The 19,063-nt window shown below is 37.9% G+C and overlaps 1 protein-coding gene across 3 annotated transcripts in view; it reads left to right on the top strand.

Annotated features, from left to right (window-relative positions):
* The window catches only part of LOC135219089 (protein O-mannosyl-transferase TMTC4-like), a 218,899-nt gene that overhangs the window by 161,123 nt on the left and 38,713 nt on the right, over window positions 1-19,063 (top strand). For all 3 annotated transcript variants that reach the window (XM_064255522.1, XM_064255521.1, XM_064255523.1), the window contains exons 11-12: window positions 3,068-3,199; window positions 3,319-3,450. In XM_064255522.1, coding sequence (XP_064111592.1) covers window positions 3,068-3,199; window positions 3,319-3,450 — 264 coding nt within the window. The remainder of the gene's footprint in view (window positions 1-3,067; window positions 3,200-3,318; window positions 3,451-19,063) is intronic.

The raw sequence follows: 19,063 nt of genomic DNA, 5'->3' as shown, positions 1-19,063 counted from the left end.
TACTAGTGTATTCATAATTGAAGACATTACCTCAATACCGGAACCTGCTATTAAATATGAAAGGACAGAACCGTTGGACAAAATAATATTTACAGAAGAGGACATTAAAAACAAAATAGACAAACTCAACCATTTCAAATCTGGCCTGGATGGGATTCATCCAAGAGAAATTGAAGAGCTAAAAGAAGAGATAGTTCCTCACCTATATAAACTCTACAGAAAAAGTGCTGAACAAAGAAAGACACCAAAAGGATGGAAGCTAGGTAATGTGCCTCCAGTTTACAAAAAAAGTCCAAGAGAAGAACCGGGAAATTATAGACCAGTCATTTGCAAAATTTTTGAGTCCATAATTGCAGATCAAATTGTAGATCACATTGATAGAAACAACTTGTTGTTAAACAGCCAACATGGTTTCAAACAAAACAGATCATGCCTATCAAACCTCTTGGAGTTTTTTCATAACATGCTTGGTATTTATGACAGTAGTAGAGCAATAGATATACTCTACTTAGATTTCCAAAAGGCCTTTGACAAAGTCCCACACAAGAAACTGATGACAAAAGTTAGAGCTTTAGGAATTGTAGGAGAAACAGCAGACTGGGTCGAAGACTGGCTAACTTATAGAAAACCGAGAGTCATAATAAATGTCTGTCCTTGGCCCTCTCTTGTTTTTTATTTACATTAATGACATTGATATAGGCTTAAATAGCAGGATAGCCAAATTTGCAGATGACACCAACCTAGTTGTAAATGCAGCAGACCCAGATGCAGTGGAAAGTTTAAGAAATTATCTAATGAAAATAGGAGTGGTACAAAAAATGGCTAATGCTTTTTAACGTAGATAAGTGTAGTGTTACAAATAGGAAGAAACAACCCCCATGCCAGCTACATGCAGTTTGGGAATGACATAAGTAGTGTAGAACAAGAGGAGGACCTTGGAGTCATTATTACCAAGGACTTAAAATCCACAAAATAGTACATAAAAGCAGAAAAGAAGGCACAGAAACGTGGGATACATAAAGAGGCAGTTCAGATACAGAAATAAGGAAACAGTGCTGCTGCTCTACACATCAATAGTTAGACCCCATCTTGAATATGCAGTATAGTTTTGGTCACCAACACTAAGAAAAGACATAAATAGATTAGGAGTACAATCAAGAGCCACAAAGTTAATTCCATCCATCAGGCAAATAGTTTACCAAAGACAACTAGAGAGCCTGAACATGTATGACTTAGAAACATGACGATTGCGAGGACAACAAATAGAAATTTAAAATACTGAAAGGCTTAACAAAAGTAGACAGTAACTTATTTAAATTAAGCGAAAACCAGACAAAAAATAATGGATGGAAACTGAAACTGAAGAGATACAACACATTCCATTGTGGGAACTTCTTTACATACAAGATATGTGACATGTGGAATAAACTGCCACCGAAGTTGTGAACAGCAGCAGCGTGGAAGAGTTTAAAAGAAAGCTAGACAAAATCTTTAGGACACTGTGAATGCACAGTAAAACCTACTGTAGAGATAAGTGAGCATACGATGCCTCCTCAGATGGACTAACAAGTCTTTGAGACATCCTAATCCTTGTAACTCTCCTGTAATCTCTCTTTCCTCTCTCTCGTCTCTCTCCTCCCTCTCTCTCTCTCTCTCTCTCTCTCTCTCTTTGTTCTTTATTAGGACCTTTTCCTGAAGAAAATGTGGCATTAGAGCTCTGAGTAAGTGCATTTTTTACCGTCATACAATGCATACATATTCATATACACATGCACACATTCATTGGCTGAAAAATAATTCTAACACTACATTTTTATATCAAGTAAAATTCCATGAAAATACTATACAGTGAGTGAGTGAGTATTACAGTACTATGTAGTACTGGAAGGGTTATATATGGTGAAATGGTGACATTAAAACAATATCTGAAGGTGATTGATAAAAACCCACTGCACATTGTGTTTGAAATATTGGTAAAGGCTGGCATCTCACATACTGGCCAATTCACTTTCCAATCAGGTTGTAGGAGCAGAACTCAGTTGTTAAGTGAAGAGTGGAAACATTTGAAAGGAGAAGAGTTGACCCTAGGGTGTACTGCAGTATGAAAATCTTTTTGATTTAGTTGAAAATGGAAAAAGATACAAGTAAAACAGTAAGTAGTAGATTAATATGGGCAAAGGAATTGCTGAATGTACAAGGCACACAGCAATTACAGTTGAAGTGAAGGAGATGCTGAAAATAACCTTTAGTATGATCTACCCTGGGCCATATAAGTTCCACAGTAGACATTATTCCCTACAGATTAATAAGCCCAATAAGGTACATATTTAGATAATCATAAGGCTCATCTGAAATATTCTTAATTGATAAATGATAATGTGAGCACAGTAAAGTTGGACAGCTATTGTGAGTAGGCTATAGGGAATGGGTGGAAAGTAAAAGGCAGAAAGCAGTGTAGCTGGGGTTTAAATGATGCTGCAAAGAATTTAAGTAAGGCAGTACCCTGGTTATCAGTGGGGTTCCGTTCCTGATTTGGTGACGATAACTGAAAATTGCTGGTAAGTGAAAATCTGAGATAATAGCACCGATCCCCAGTTATTGGCTTATCATCATTGCTAGAAAAACGCAATAAAACCGGATCACCGATAACCAAGGACACTGATATCCGGGGACTACCTGTATTGTATACCCTGTGTTACTAATGGCTTATGGTAAGTGGCAATCCTTACTGGAAGAATAAATGGAAAGAAGTACTCAAGTATACATGTAAATCCCCGAAGGAGTAACTTATGAGAAAATGCAAATGATAGTGATATATACTGTAATGAACTACTCTTAAATTTGATGTGTGTATATACATATATATGTATATTTTTTATTTTAGTCTTAACTCTCATAAAACAGTAGTTTAGTGATAAGCTTCATTTTCAAACCATAGAAAAAACTTCCTATCTTTTTTATGTTTGTGTTTTGAACATACCAAGGTTTATGTGGTCAGATATCTCAGAAACCTGTACTACAATGTTCCATATTCGGTGCTTATATTAGATCGATCTTTTTGTTACAGAGAATTCTTCAAGCTGGATACATATTCCTCGTCATAATGTTTATTTTGCGTTGCCAGCAAAGAAGTAGGGATTGGCTAACAGAAAAACAATTGTTCAGCTCAGGCCTAGAAGTGTGTCCTCTTAATGCAAAGGTATTTGTTATTATTATAAGAAAATGGAAAATATGAAAAATTTATGGTCTTTGAATCATCAGGGGATTAATGGAGTCCATCATTGTTTACTGATAGTAAACTACCAACTTATAATTCAGGTACACTACAACATGGGGAAAGTAGCTGCTGACACAGGAGATGTGCTGGAAGCTGTCAGAAGATATCGAGAAGCCCTTCATCTGAATCCTGATTATGATCAAGCTATGAACAATTTGGCCAATATTCTCAAGGCATGTCATAATTTAGTTTATTACTGTAGTATATATATTTCTTTTTTCCACATTTTCATTCCCAAACACTTTATCATTAAAGAAATGTAATAAAATGGCAGAAAATATTTAAAAACTATAGAAATACATATAGTAAAATCTCAAATATTAGGATCAAATCGTCTACAATGTCTGAGATGCATTGGGTGATCAGTGAAAAGTAATAAAGGAAAATAGAGCAGCAATTTCAGGTGGTAATACAAAGTTTTCAAATGATTTATAGGCAGTCTCCGGTTGTCAGTGAGTGTTCCGTTCCCAGGGGTGTGCCGATAAGCGAAAACCACCATTAACTGAAACTCGGTGATTTATGGTGTCATGGGGCTGATAATCGGTTATCAGCGCTGTAAGCATCCTTATGGTGCCTCTGTTAGGTATGTTATGGCGCCATAACTATTATTTGCACCTTATGGTGCTGATAACCGGAATTTGGCCCGTTATGGTGCCCTAAATCGCCAATTTTATGGGGCCAGACTAGCCCCATTAAACCGGATCAACGATAACCGGGGACTGCCTATATGCTTCTAAGCATGGGTTGCTACCAGTGCCACTAATGTTTCAATGACACTTATTTTTATTTATTTATTTTTTTCTCTCCTCTCTCAGTGACAGTCTTTAAGTTTTGCCTATATTTACCCTTATATTTTGCTAACCTCCAACCTTTCTCATGAAATGAGCTGTAATAACAATGGCAAACAGGCCAATGCACAGAGTCACTAGTGCATGAGGTCACTCCTTGTTCAACCTCACCAGTAAGTCCAAGGAGGGGGGGTGAGGTTACATCAAAAATACGGTCATAGGATTAGTGAGCAATTGCAAAATACAGTAGTACCTCGAGATACGAAAGGCTCTACTTACGAAAAACTCGAGATACGAAAGCCAATGCGAAAAATTTTACTGCTCTACATACGAAAAGTTTTCAAGATACGAAAGGTTGTTGCTGTAAAGTCCCAAGATTTGCCCGGACCACCGAGAACAATTTTAAAACTCCCGCGCCGCCAACTGAGTAAACTCGCCACCATCCTCCCGCTCTCCCATTGGTTCCTGATGCTAGTCACCCCATAAGGTCCTGCTCTCCTATTGGTCAGCATCTACCCCTTGTGCTTTAAATATTGTATTGGTAAAAGGTTGCTGTAAATTGAAAAACTTATTCATGCAATACATTTAATAAAAAAAAACATTAGGTAAAGATAGAATAAAGAATAGAAATGAATGGTTATTATACTGTTTGGTAGTTTCAGTAGTTGAAGAGAGATAATGAAAATTTATGGCTTACTGTGTAAAAGTGATTACTTGGCGATCGTTCGATACTCGTAAGTGCTGGATGTAAACAGACGTTTGGAAGCTTTTTTGTTTTTGTTTATTATAGTTAATGGTTACTTAATAATTATTTGAAATGAGTACATGCAATACATTTAATAAAAAAATTGTGAATTAGATATCATAAAATATAAAATAAATCAGACTGCCAACAAATATGTATTTTTTAGAATTCTTCTTCTGTTTTATTATTATGTTACGTATACGTATGTTTCATTATAGCTGTCAGTAACTCGGTATCTCCATTAGGTAAAGATAGAATAAAGAATAGAAATTGCCAAAATTTCAACCTTCGGTCAACTTTGACTCTACTGAAATGGTCGAAAAACGCAATTGTAAGCTAAAACTTATATTTTAGTAATATTCAATCATTTACCTTAATTTTGCAACTAATTGGAAGTCTCTAGCACAATATTTCGATTTATGGTGAATTTATGAAAAAACTTTTTCCTTATGTCCGCGCGGTAACTCTTCCGAAAAAAATCATACATGCGATTGTGGTAATGTTTGCACCATTTTAAAATTAGCAGTTATATAAAGTTTTATATATGGAAATATGCACAATTTCATGCACAATACAACTAAAAACAACCCATGGTTGTAGCTTTTATCAGTTTTGAGATATTTTCATATAAATAACGATAATTGCCAAAATTTCAACCTTTGGTCAACTTTGACTCTACCGAAATGGTCAAAAAAACGCAATTGTAAGCTAAAACGCTTATATTCTAGTAATATTCAAGCATTTACCTTAATTTTGCAACAAATTGGAAGTCTCTAGCACAATATTTCGATTTATGGTGAATTTATGAAAAAAATAACATTTTCCTTACGTCCGCGCGGATGGACCCCTCTCCCTCTTGACTGCCCTTTCGGCTGTTTTAGATGGATATACATAGAATTTGCTTAGTCTCTCTCACTCTGCCAGTCTTAATGGAAGCTTTGTTTGACATTCTTTTGATAGTATTGCTATATGAGATAATGCTTTATTTGTGAGAACACTTCATGGATCCATAGGCCTGTAGCCTAAACAAGAAGAATCATGACAGAAAATCCATTCCTCTTCAGTCTGAGATTGTGTTACCTTGGACTCTCTTAACATTTTGATTTAATGACAGGGAAAGACCAAGTATGGATTTTTCTAGTGATGGGGATTGCAATTACTTTCTCATGTACAGGCTGTCCTATTTTGAATAATGAAATATTATACCTCTTATTGACACAGAATTCTCAGACTTGGGTACTCCTTCATTGTTTCCTCATCCTTCAATTCCCTCTCTGTGTCGAGATGGGTACAACAAAGAGGTTTTCACATTTTTCTTGTTAATAGTTTTGTGACACGAGTGAGTATTAAAGCAGCCTGTCCATTTTGTTAATGAAATCAAAGCGGTAGATTTATTTAGGTCACTGGCTATGGGATGAAGATATCCTTCACAAAGGTTTTGGGATGGGATAATTCTCTCTGTTCTAACTGGTCATTCAAGTTTCTTCCTCCTCATATTTATCATAAGAAGTACTATTCTACAAGTCTCATACCACAGATGAGTAGTCAGGTCAACTCGGATATAATTTGGTTGGAACTTGGGTTGACCATGGATCAAGTTAGGTCTGATGGTCCTTCATTAACCTTTCAGGATTCTTCTACCTTGGAGTGGACTGCCTCTTCTACATGTCAGACTGTCTCATATGGCTAGATTTGTGGTCATCAGCAGTGGCTACTATTTCTTCATCCTATTCTGCAAGAGGATCATTCAGCAGTCTGTCTTTCATCAGGTTACTTCAGTCTGGTATAAAGGCCATCTTGTACCGAGGACATTTAAATGCAAATTTGTGGGCTAACTTGCCACTATGTAGTAATTAGAAGGAATGCAGCCCCCTCTAAAGTAACTCGATCAGTTGATATGGACTCTTTGCTGTCCTTGCAGAATAGAGATGATCTAGAATCCCAGTTTCTAATGCCCAAGGATCAGTTGGAGGCTGTGATAGACAAATGATGGGGTATCAGTAATTATTGACTTATTCAACAGGCAGTGACTAAGTCGTCAGCTCAGTCATGCCCGTCTGCACTAAGGCAGAATAGGCAGTCCCCTGCCAGGAAGACTTCGAGACCATCTACTTCAGCTAGAACTTCTCAACCAGCTCTTGAACCAAAGAAGCAGCCTCAGCAATGTCCCTTTCAGTCTCACTCTTCAAAACCACGTAGGGGAACTAGGGGCAGAGTCAGGGGAGGACATCAATTGAGTTGGCACCACTCCCCAATCATTGGGCTACGTGGCAGGTGCACAGAGCGGAACTGTGGGTAGTAGATATCGTTCAGGTAGGGTATCTACTTCCGTTTGACTTCCCTACTCCTCTCTCCAATCATCCTCTCCTACTCCTGACCCATGGCTGTCCGAAGAGTTAACTCTCCAGGAGGAAGTGAGAAAAGTGATGGACAAGGGGGTAATGGAAAGAGTACATCCCTCTCCAGGGTTCTACATTTGAGTGTTCATGGTACCAAAAGCCACTGGCAATTGGAGACCAGTGATAGATCTAAGCTCGTAACCACTTCACCAGGAAGACGAGGTTTAGAATGGAGACAACCCAGACAATCTTGGCAACCAAGAGGAAGAACAACTTCATGATGTTTATAGACTTGAGGGACTCCTACTCTCATAGTCCTGTCCACTCCTCATCCAGGAAGTTTCTCAGCTTCAGTCTTGGAGAGCAAGTGTTCCACAGGGTCCTTTGCTTCATGTTGACAACAACTCAACAAGTGTTCACGAGAGTCTTTACCCTAGTGTTCGACATGGGCTCATGCTTAGGGGATTCCCCTATTGAGATATCGGGACGATTTGTTGGTGTTAGAAAGTTCCCTTAGAAAGTTCCCGGGAAAGACTGGTTTGGGACATGTACTGTCTTCTCCAGTTTTGTCACAGCCTAGGTATTGTGATAAATCTGGAAAAGTTCAATCTTCTTTCCAGCCAGAGGATTCTGTACCTGGGAATGATGATAGATACAGCATCATCAAGAGTTTTTCTGTTAGACCAGAGGATAGCGAAGTTCAGGACAGTAGCTTCCTTTCGAAGGGAGAACAACCAGCTCACCAGTGGCAAGAACTTCTGGGCCTCTTGACTTCTCTAGAGAAGCTGGTCCCTCATAGGCATCTTCATATACAATCACTGCAGTTGAGACTAAAGGAGTTTTGGTCCCCAGCAGAAGACTCCCCTCAGCTCCAGGTCCCTCTGTTGACAGTGGTGAGAAGTGGCCTTCTGTGGTGGTTGGCTGACCAAAACCTGACAGTAGGAGTTCCTCTTCATTCACCCTCTCCAGATCTTCTGTTATTGGATGCCTCCTCTGAAGGTTGGGATGCTGATCAGGAAGAGCTCCTGACTTCGGGGGCATGGAGTTGAAAGCTGCTCTCCTGGGTCTTCAGGTCACCACGTCATTCTGATGTCGGACAACACTACGATGGTAGCATATGTGAACAAACAAGGCCTGGTGTTATGCCAACTTCACTTGTTGACAGTCTAATTGCACCATTTGGTGATCAACAACTCAATGAAGGTCATGGCCAGGTACATTCTGGGCAAGAGGAATGTAGTGGCAGACAAGCTAAGTCATCAGGGACAAGTTCTGGTTATGAACATAGCATAACGGCCATTCATGGGGAAGACCCATGTTAGACCTCTTCACTACACAGCCTTCAGGAGTTTTGGGAGATGGTAGTAGGTCACTCCATCATTCTGATGTTGGACAACACTACAGTGGTAGTGTATGTGAACAAACGGGTTGGTGTCATGCCAACTTCACTTGCTGACGGTCAAATTTCACCAGTGGGCGATCGACAACTCGGGGGAGCTCATGGCCAGGTCTCTTCCATCCATGGGGAAGACCCAAGTTAGACCTCTTCACTACACAGTTCAACAGAAAGCTAGAGGTCTACTGTTCGGTGGTCCCAGATCCATTTGCTTTGGCAGAGGATGCCCTTCAGTATCCTTGGGACAACCTAGAATTTTACACTTCCCTTCGTTCTGCATGAGCCATCATGTCCTGAACAGAGTCATGGGTTCCAAGAATCTTACGATGACCTTAGTAGCTCCTTTGTGGCCCTAAGCAGAGTGGTTCCCAGGTCTTATAACTCTCAGCAGTGCCGAAAAAGATTCTCCCTTGACACAACCTTCTCTGCCAAACTCATGGAGAGGTACCACCAATTGGTAAGGTCCCTATCTCTTCTCGAGCAAGAGGTTTTTCTTGCAGGGTAGTGACTCAGCTGTCCAGCTACCTCAGGAGCTCTTTGTCAGCCATGTACCAGGGCAAATGAGCCATCTACTGTGATTGGCATTGTTGATGGGGTTATCTCCAAGCTGAACTTTTGTTCAGTAGATAGTGGACTTTCTGATCTTTCTCAGAACAGGGAAATGTCTTTCTGATTCTGCGGTCAAGGGCTACAGGGCTGGCTTAGGATTAGTTCTTCTTCTGAAAGATGTGGACATCACTTCATCCTGGGAAATTTCTGTTATTCAAGAGCTTTGAGCAGTCTTCTTCATCTAGGGAACTCAAACCTCCCACATGGGACCTTACTTTGGAGCTAAGTTGTCTCACTTGAGCTCCATTTGAGCCCCTGCGTCAATCTTCAGACGAGAAAATTACTTTGAAAACAGCTTTTCTTTTGGCCGTGTCTTCCTCAAAAAGAGTTGTAGAGCTCTATGGTCTAGATTATCACATTAAACACACCAGGGGTTGGAGGTCTGCAGCTTTCGAATTTGTCCTGATGGAAAATAGATTTGCCTCATTTTCCATCCCGTCAGAGCACTGCATTGTTATCTAAAAAGACTCATCACCTAAGACCTAGGTTTCATAAGCTTTTTGTGAGCACAGGCCGAGGCAAGAAAGAATTTCAAGAAAACCATTTCATTTTAGCTGTGAGGTGGCTAGGCATGCCTTGTCATTGTCAAGTTCTGTCACCAATATTCTGTGCATGCAAAAGCACATGACATCAAGGAATAAGTCCCACCTGGGCATTTAAGAAAAACTTGTCTGTTCATAGGATTTTGAATGCTAGTTCCTGGCTTCATCAGACCACTTTCACTTCCTTTTACCTGAAGGATATTGCCCACAGGACACTTTCTTTGGGTCTGGTGGTAGCTGCTTAAGTTGTATAACTCATCCAGTGCCCCTGGCAGGCCAGTTCATATCTTGCCTAAGATGATAGTGTGGAAGAGAGAGTAAGATGACTGGTCTCTTTTCTTTCCCTTTTTTTCTTTCTTCAATACCTACAGGCAGTTTGAAGAATAGACATATCATACGCTGGAACTGCCTTGATGCAGGTGATTGTTGCAGTCATACAATTACAGCACATGGCTGACATGGTTTGTTGCTTAAACATACAGTTCTCTAACTTTCATATATGCATTGAATCTGGAAATGTTACATTGTATTTAATTCTAGTGTGGAAGAGAATGAGTGAGAGGACTGGTCTGTTTTCTTTCCCCATTTTTCCTTTATTCAGTACCTATGGTCAGTTTGAAGAATAGACCTATCATATGGTGGAACTGGCTTGATGCAGGCGAGTTTTGCAGTCATGCAATTACATTACACTGTGTGTTACATACAACATACAAATCTGCTTCTCCATGGCTTCTACTCCTCTTTCCAGTAAGGGGAGTGAGCAGTGGGGACAAACACTTCATGTGGCTGACATGGTTTGTTGCTTGACAAATATAGTTCTCTTTGACTTCCATATAGTATGCAATGAGGGGAATGAAGGATACTAGGACAGAGTCTAATAAAGTACTTAATTTTTGTGAGTCATCATACAAGTCAAAAGGAGTACAGGCAGTCCCCGGTTGATTCGATTCGGTTTTATGGCGCTTCTGTAGCCCCATAAAATCGGCGATTTATGGTGTCATAACGTGCTGAGTTTAGGTTATCAGTACCATTAGTCGCTGATAATAGAGTTATGGTGCCATAACATACCTAACAGAGGTGCCATTGCCCGGTTATTGGTGTCATTAACCGAGACTCGGCGCCATAAACGTCATAAATCACCAAGTTTTGCTTAATAGTGGTTTTTGCTGATCAGCATCATGACGAGAACAAAACCCCCCACCAATAACCAGGAACTGCCTGTAATGGAAATACTAGTGATATTAAAAATCAAAAAGTTTTATTGGCAGACAAAAATTTTGTAGTGTGATGCACTGTGGTTAATAGGTAAGAAAACCATGAGTAAAATCAGTATGATGATAAATTTGAAAGAAAATCGTATTATAAAATAGAAGTATAGGCAGCCCCCGGTTATCGGCGGGGTTTCTGTTCTTGGCGGGGTGTTGATAAGCAAAAACCACCATTAACCAAAACTTGAGACTTATGGCAGTTATCGCTCCAATATCTGTTTAATGGTGTCAATAACCGGTTAATGGCACTTCTGCTAGGTATAGGTATGTTATAGTCCATAACTCTATTATTGGGACGTTATGGCGCCATAAATTGCCGATTTTATGGCGCTAAAATCAGATCATCATCAACAGGGTCCACTGATAACCAGGGATTGCCTTATTAGGGGAAATGAAATAAAGTAAAGAGAAGACAACCTGGGTCACTTAAGAATACCAATTTTGAGGAGGAAGGTAGAAGAAGAATTATTACTGGAGGGTTGGACGGGGAAGAGTTTAAGGGAAATTAAAGGTGCAATGATGAAGTTACATATACAGTTTGGTCACGGAAGTGGAGATAAAATAGGGAAGCTAACAGAAGAAGCACAGTGGAGTGATGGTTTGAGAAAGAAAAGTAGGAAATAAAAAAAGTTACTAACACACTTGATTGCAAGTTTGAGGTATGTAAAAGATACAAGAAACCCAAGTATACCATTTGTGGTATTTTCTTGGAGCAAAACATTTAATGAAGTTGTAAAAATAGATGTTGGAGAGATAGAAAAGAGAAAGTTCTTGGTAATGGTAGATATGTATGGCAACTGGGTGTTGTCAGGCTTTTTGGATAAAAGATAAGAAACCAGAAACTAACTATAAAGTCACTTTTTGATGGGTGGTTCTGAAATATTGTCAGATTGTGGGGTAGAATTTCAAAATGAAAAAGTAATGAGGATGGCAGAAAGATGGTATATTAAAGTATTGGCCACAACATCTCCATGTTGCAGTGGATTATGTGGAAAGATAGTAGGCATAATCAAAGAAAGTGGATGTTGAAGTGGATTGGTCCATAGCATTAAGATGGGTAGTGAGTGCTAGGAACTGCTTAATAAATAATGGAGGTTAATCTCCTATCCAATTAGTATTTGGCAAAAAAACCCTTCTTTTCCTAATGTAATGGGAGAAGAGAGTTCAAGTCCTGCGAGCTGAGAGAAAGGTAGGGAAGAGAGTATTGTAAGGGATACACTGAATGCAATGCATGAGGCCAGAGAAGTGTTTATCAGAAATGAGTCTTGCAATAAAATAATAATTGCTGTAAGTGAAAATGTCAGAGAACATAAATTTGAAGAAACATTAGTGGGAGCTGAGGTATTCTATAAGAGAGAAAATGAAATGAATTGAGAGGACCTGCTCAGGTAATGGGAGTATCAGGTAAAACTGTTGTGGTTAAACATAGGGATTCTCCAAGAGTAGTAGCTAGAATACATGTTACTAGGATCCAAAAACTATCACCAGCAACAGAAAGATACCGAAAATAGATAAATAACCCACTATTGTGAAAGAGATCCTGTGCCCCAAAGGAAGGGAATGCAAATAGGCAGGAAGGAAAGGAGATATTAATGGGCTGGAGAAGGAGTGCAGAAGCAGAAGAGGCTATAGAAAGAGATGTGGTAGAGGATACAGTGGAAGATGAAGGGAAAGTGAGTTAATAGAAAAGATATCTTAATTCAAAAACAGAAATAGAGTTAGAGCTATAAACACTGATACAGGATAAGTAGAAGAATGGACTATATTAAGTCTTGCAGGAAAAAGATCAAGCAAATCTTGGGCTGATTCATACAATGTACAATCGACAAGAAAACTGATGATATAGTTTTCTGAAATCTTCGGACTCCTATTGCTTAATAATACCACACCGGGCAACTCTAGGAAAGGGATGGAGCTTCAAAGTCCTTGTGTTTATTGCTTTCTAGATTTCCAGTAACTTTAAACCATAACGATTCTGTAAAAGTCCTATAATCATTTATAGTTGAATGCAGTAACAACCATTATGTTATTCGTTAAAGTTGGTTATGATAACAGCAGTTCAGAGTAGAATATGGATCATCCTTCTTTAAAACTTACCATGAAACTTTCCTCATAAAGGATGTCATGACACTAAAATACGTAAAATTCATGTGTAATTGGAATTGGGATCTTAAATTATGAGAAAAAAAAGTAAAATATGGGCAATAACCAGTAGAAATCATGAGGAACAATACAGGAATGAATGCAATGTTATGAGAGAGAGAGACCTTACAGACCTTACAGTTCGTTCGGGTTGCCCCAGGTCCCTCAGTGTGAGGCACCTCTGATGTCTACCAGAGAGTTGCTAGTACATCTTCCGGTATATTTCTCATCTTCCAATCTTGGATGGTCTGGGATGCAGTTTAGATATTTGTCGAGCTTATTCTTAAACACATCTACGCTCACTCCTGATATATTCCTCAGATGAGCTGGCAACTCATTGAATAGACGCTGCATTATCGATGCTGGTGCGTAGTGGATTAATGTCCTGTGTGCTTTCCTTATTTTTCCTGGTATAGTTTTGGGCACCATTAATCTACCTCTGCTTGCTCTTTCTGATATTTTTAGTTCCATGATGTTTTCTGCTATTCCTTCTATCTGTTTCCATGCCTGAATTATTACCTTTCTAGACTATATAATTTTAAGGATTGTAGTCTTTCCCAGTAGTCAAGGTCCTTAACTTCTTCTATTCTAGCTGTAAAGGACCTTTGTACACTCTCTATTTGTGCAATATCCTTTTGATAGTGTGGGCACCATATCATATTGCAATATTCAAGTGGACTACGAACATATGTTTTATAAAGCATAATCATGTGTTCAGCTTTTCTTGTTTTGAAGTGCCGTAACAACATTCCCATTTTGCTTTACATTTTGCCAACAGAATTGCTATTTGATCATTGCATAACATGTTCCTATTCATCATCACACCAAGGTCTTTAACTGCTTCCTTATTTGTGATTGTCTCATTATTAGATCCCCTATATGCATATAGCTTTCCTTCTCTGTCTCCATAATTTATTGATTCAAATTTATCAGAGTTAAATACCATCCTATTTACCTCTGCCCAATCATATACTTTGTTAAGGTCTCTTTGTAGAGCGTTCCTATCTTCATCACAAGTAATTTCTCTTCTTATTCTTGTGTCATCTGCGAAACTACTCACTACTGAATCCTTAACATTACTGTCTATGTCTTCAATCATAATAACAAACAGTATTGCAGCTAACACCGTACCTTGTGGCACGCCGGATATTACCTTGGCTTCATCCGATTTCTCGTCATTTGCAATAACTATCTGTTTTCTGTTGTGTAAAAATTCTTTTAACCATCTTCCTACTTTATCCACGATATTGTGTTTTCTAATTTTCTTCGCTAATATATTATGGTCTACCTTGTCAAAAGCTTTTGCAAAGTCTAGATAAACCACATCTGTTTCATTTCCACTTTTCATATTTTTGAATATGTTCTCACGGTGGACTAACAGTTGGGTTTGTGTACTTTTTCCGGGTACGAAACCATGTTGTCCTATATTAAACAAATTATTTTTTATTAAATGTTTCATAATATTTTTCTTCATTACCCTTTCATACACTTTCATAATATGTGATGTTAGACTCACAGGCCTATAATTACTTGCCTCTAGTCTTGATCCACTTTTGAAAGTAGGGGTAATATATGCTAATTTGTGCTCATCATAAATCTTGCCTGTATCTACACTTTGTCTTAATAATATTGCAAGTGGCTTTGCGATAGAATGAACTACTTTCTTTAACAAAATAGCAGGAACTCCATCAGGCCCTGCTGCTCTCCATTTTTAATTTCATTAAGCCTGCACAATATCAGCTTCATTAATATCTATGTCAGCTAAATATTCACTATTTTCATCCCTTACTTCTATATCATTATCTTCATTATCTATTCTAGGGGTGAATTCTCTCTTATATCGTTCTGCCAATATGTTGCAAATTTCCTCTTTTTCATTCATTAATCTTCCTTCAATTCTTAGAGGGCCTATTTCTATTCTTCTTTTATTCATCTTCTTCGCGTATGAGTATAATAGTTTGGGGTTTTGCTTGATATTTAATAGGGTTTTTTCTTCCAATTCCCGTTTTTCATTTTCTTTTGATTGTATAATCTTTTGTTCTGCATTTTCTATCTTACTTTTTAGTTCTATAACTTTCCATGCATTTTTTCTTTTGCAAGACCTTTTTCCCACGTTCTGATTTTCTGGAACAAGATCCTTCTGTCTCTTGGTATGCATGACTGATGTTTACTTTTCTTCTTCGGTATATATTTATCCACTATTTTCTCTAATATTTTATATAATATCTCCGTATTTACCCTTATGTCATCACTTACAAAAATGTTATCCCAATCTTTGTTTAATTCTTCATTTATTTCTGACCATTTTATATTTTTACTGTAGAAGTTGTATTTTCCATATCCTTCCCACTTTTTCATTTCTTGCTTATCTCTGTTTTCACTTGCTTTGGAATGGACTGTTAATTCTATGACATTATGGTCTGAAATACTCGCATTATAAACTATCATTTCTTTAACATAATTCATCTTGTTCACAAATACTAGGTCTAAAGTATTTTCCTTTCTTGTTGGCAGGTGATTTATTTGTTGAATGTTGTATTCTAGTAGCATATCTAATAGCTTTTCGAATTGCCTCTTATCTTCTGCACTACTATTACTCTCTTTTTTATATGTATAAGTACATCCACAATCTCCTATTCGTTCTTTCCAGTCTACGAAAGGAAAGTTGAAGTCTCCAGATAGGAGAATAGTCCAGTCTTTGTGATTTCTACATATATCATCCAATTTTTCTATTATTAAGTCAAACTCTTTAGTATTAGGAGGTCTATACATTACTATGTTCATTAATTTTTCAGATTCAAATTCTACCGGTATTAGTTCACGTTCTGAGTTACTATATTTCTCATATATTTTTCCTTGTTTTTTGTCTTTCCCATATATTGCGGTTCCCCCTTGATTCCTATTTTTTCTATCTGATCTATAAGTTTGGAACCCTTTTATTTGATCATCATTCCCAGTCTCTTGGGAATACCAGGTTTCACTTATATTCATTATATCTATTTTCTTTTCAATTTGGGTTAGTTCTTCTAAGTACTCTATTTTTCTTTTTGAGTTACTCGTAACTAAACCCTGCACATTCATCACTATGATGGTTTGCTTGTTTTCTCCTTCATTTAATATTGGTAATAATAAGGATTTTCCCATGTCTCTTTCCTGTTCTGGTATGTTGTTCTTTTTTCCATTTCCAGAAATTCTGACATTAAAAAATCCAACATTTCCATAATATTTGATCTTCCTTCATCATAGTTATTCATTTTGTGTCTGAATCTGCAATTTTCTCCATATCTGCAATATCCTCTTGCATAATAAATACAGTTATTATCTCTTGAGTAGAATGTTGGAGCTGTTTCTTTGAAAATTTTTGCTGACACCTCTGCATATCTCGTTGATGGCTTGCTTTTTTCTTTTGCCTGATATTCTTCATTCCTCTCTTTATTTGTTTCTTTCTTATTTTGGATTTTATTACTTGATTGGTTATTTATTTGATTATGATTCATGGCTACAGGGTGCATATATTTACATTTTTTGTCGAACTTACATCCTTTTCCTTCTTTTAAGTTTTTGCATATTTTTGGATGCAGATCTCTGCAATCATCCTCATAGCCATCTAGGTATGCACATTTACCATATATTTCATAGTTGTGACATACCTTAGGATATTTGTAGTAACATCTTTCTCCAAAGCTGCAATTCCCTCTTTTCAAAAGGTTGCAGACTTTGTCTTTTTTGTCTATTTTTTCCTCTTTCCCGTCATTGTGTAGATCTGGGTAGAGCCTCTTCGGCATTTTCTTTTGTGTTGTCATATCGTAATTTATTTCTTTGTAGGTATGCTGAGTATCTCTGCATCCATACTTTTATCTTGTTCTTTGTTTTCCTTATTTTTTTCTGTCATTTCAGTTTTGTTTACTTCTCTTCCGTTTTCCTCTTCTTCTTCTTCCTCTTCCTCTTCCTATTCTTCTTCTTCTTCATCCTCAACTATTTGTACATTCAATCTTGATTTAATAACATTGTCTATCCATGATAGACATGTTGAGCAAAAAATTCTTGTATCTTTTCTCATATCTTGCATTACCTCAGCACACTGTGGATGGGTGCTGAAATGTTGCATGCAGCACATTTTCTGATTAGGTTTTGTGGATTAACTATGCTATACCACACCTAACACAGTTTGCCTGCTTTTGGCATTCTTTTTCATAATGCATCTATTAGGATATTCACAAGGTTCACCTTATTCATTTTCTTTGTCGGAATATGTTGGTTTATGTATATTTTCTTTATGAGTCTCTTGACCACTTGGATTTTATTTGGAACTTCTTCAATTATTTTCTAGATGTTTTCAATTGATTTGTTCCAGTTTGAAGGATTATATCCTTCTAATATATCTATGAATGCTTTTGTACTTTTTGGTTAGGACTGTTGCTGATCTCATAGATGAGAAATGCCAGTTCCCTTCCTGCTACCTCAGTGTATTGCGAATTTGCCAAGCAAGCTAAATCTCGCCATTTTTTCCTGCAGTTGGAACTTACTGCCATCTTGTTCTGATTTACAGTATTTCACTTGATAAACTAACTTAGAAGACGCTTTATCCTACTATTTTCACACTAATCTTATCACCGATAGTTCACGAACACTTCTAGATATTTCTCAAATTCTAGACGTATGTTAAACTTGTGATATCTGTTGATTAATCTGACTTCGCGCAGGAACGTCTCACCAAGCAAGATGGAGAGAGAGAGAGAGGAGAGAGAGAGAGAGAGAGAGAGAGAGAGAGAGAGAGAGAGAGAGAGAGAGAGAGGCAGGCCTATCGAGTATAGAGATACTTGAGTCATTATTTTACTTTGAGACACTGAGTGATAATGTTTAACCTGTTAAGCGTCCGCCCCGGATGAGCTCGCTGCTAACATACCGTCACGCTTTTTTTGTAATCAGCGATCATAGCACTGATGATAGTTTTTCAAAGTTAATATTGATTTTTATGCTTATTATTCATACTGTAATTAAGTGTAGGAAATTCTCTCTCTCTCTCTCTCTCTCTCTCTCTCTCTCTCTCTCTCTCTCTCTCTCTCTCTCTCTCTCTGAGTCCAGTCACTCGGCAAAGAAAAGTCATCTTCACTCCCGCTATTGGAAGAAAAGTTTGTATCATCACTGGAGGATTCAGAACTAGAGCTCTCATCATCAAATAGGTTATCAATATCAGACTCCTCATCTAGTATTTGATTGATCTCACCTGAAGAAATACGCCTCCTCTTTGGGACATTCATTGTGAAAGACGCCAAATCCAATTTGTCTCGATAAACGCCTGAAGCGTATTGAAAGAAAACCAGCAGGGACAGGCAGTTTTCTAGCATAAGCGACCATCAGGAAAGAGTTGCCAGGCTGGAAAGAAGTTTCCCGTGTGCTGAGAGTGTTACCAAATGATGTTCTTACACTTTCTATACGAGTAAACGTATTATTACGGGGCTGACGGCTTGACAAGCACAGTTAAAGTCTTGAACGTAATATCCCGTTGAAGGCGCTACCGAGTAGATCGCGGAAAACGTATTATTACGTGGGTGACGCTTAACAGGTTAAAGTATGTTTAAGAAGTGGAGAGAGAGAGAGAGAGAGAGAGAGAGGAAAATTTGCTTATGTGACAGCATAGGCCTATTTATAGCTACTTAATTCATATATTTACTTTGAGAGATTGAGTGATGATATATTTTTAAAGAATGTTCTAGAAGAGAGAGAGAGAGAGAGAGAGAGAGAGAGAGAGAGAGAGGTGAGTAGAGTTGGTGCACAGATTCCTGGGAAACAGTGATATAGTTGCCAAGATCGCACTTCATTATAGTACTAGGTAAAATTTGAAGGGACCTTAGTATTCAAGTTAATTCCCTAAGAAATGCATACCCTAATCTTGATTTCATTTGACAGTTGCTGTAACATTCAGATTATAAAAAAAGTGGAAAATTTCAACCATA

This window comes from Macrobrachium nipponense, chromosome 1, assembly GCF_015104395.2.
Source record: "Macrobrachium nipponense isolate FS-2020 chromosome 1, ASM1510439v2, whole genome shotgun sequence".
Classification (NCBI taxonomy): domain Eukaryota; kingdom Metazoa; phylum Arthropoda; class Malacostraca; order Decapoda; family Palaemonidae; genus Macrobrachium; species Macrobrachium nipponense.
The sequence above is the reverse complement of the archived record's forward strand: the minus strand, read 5'-3'. Positions and strand labels throughout refer to the sequence as shown.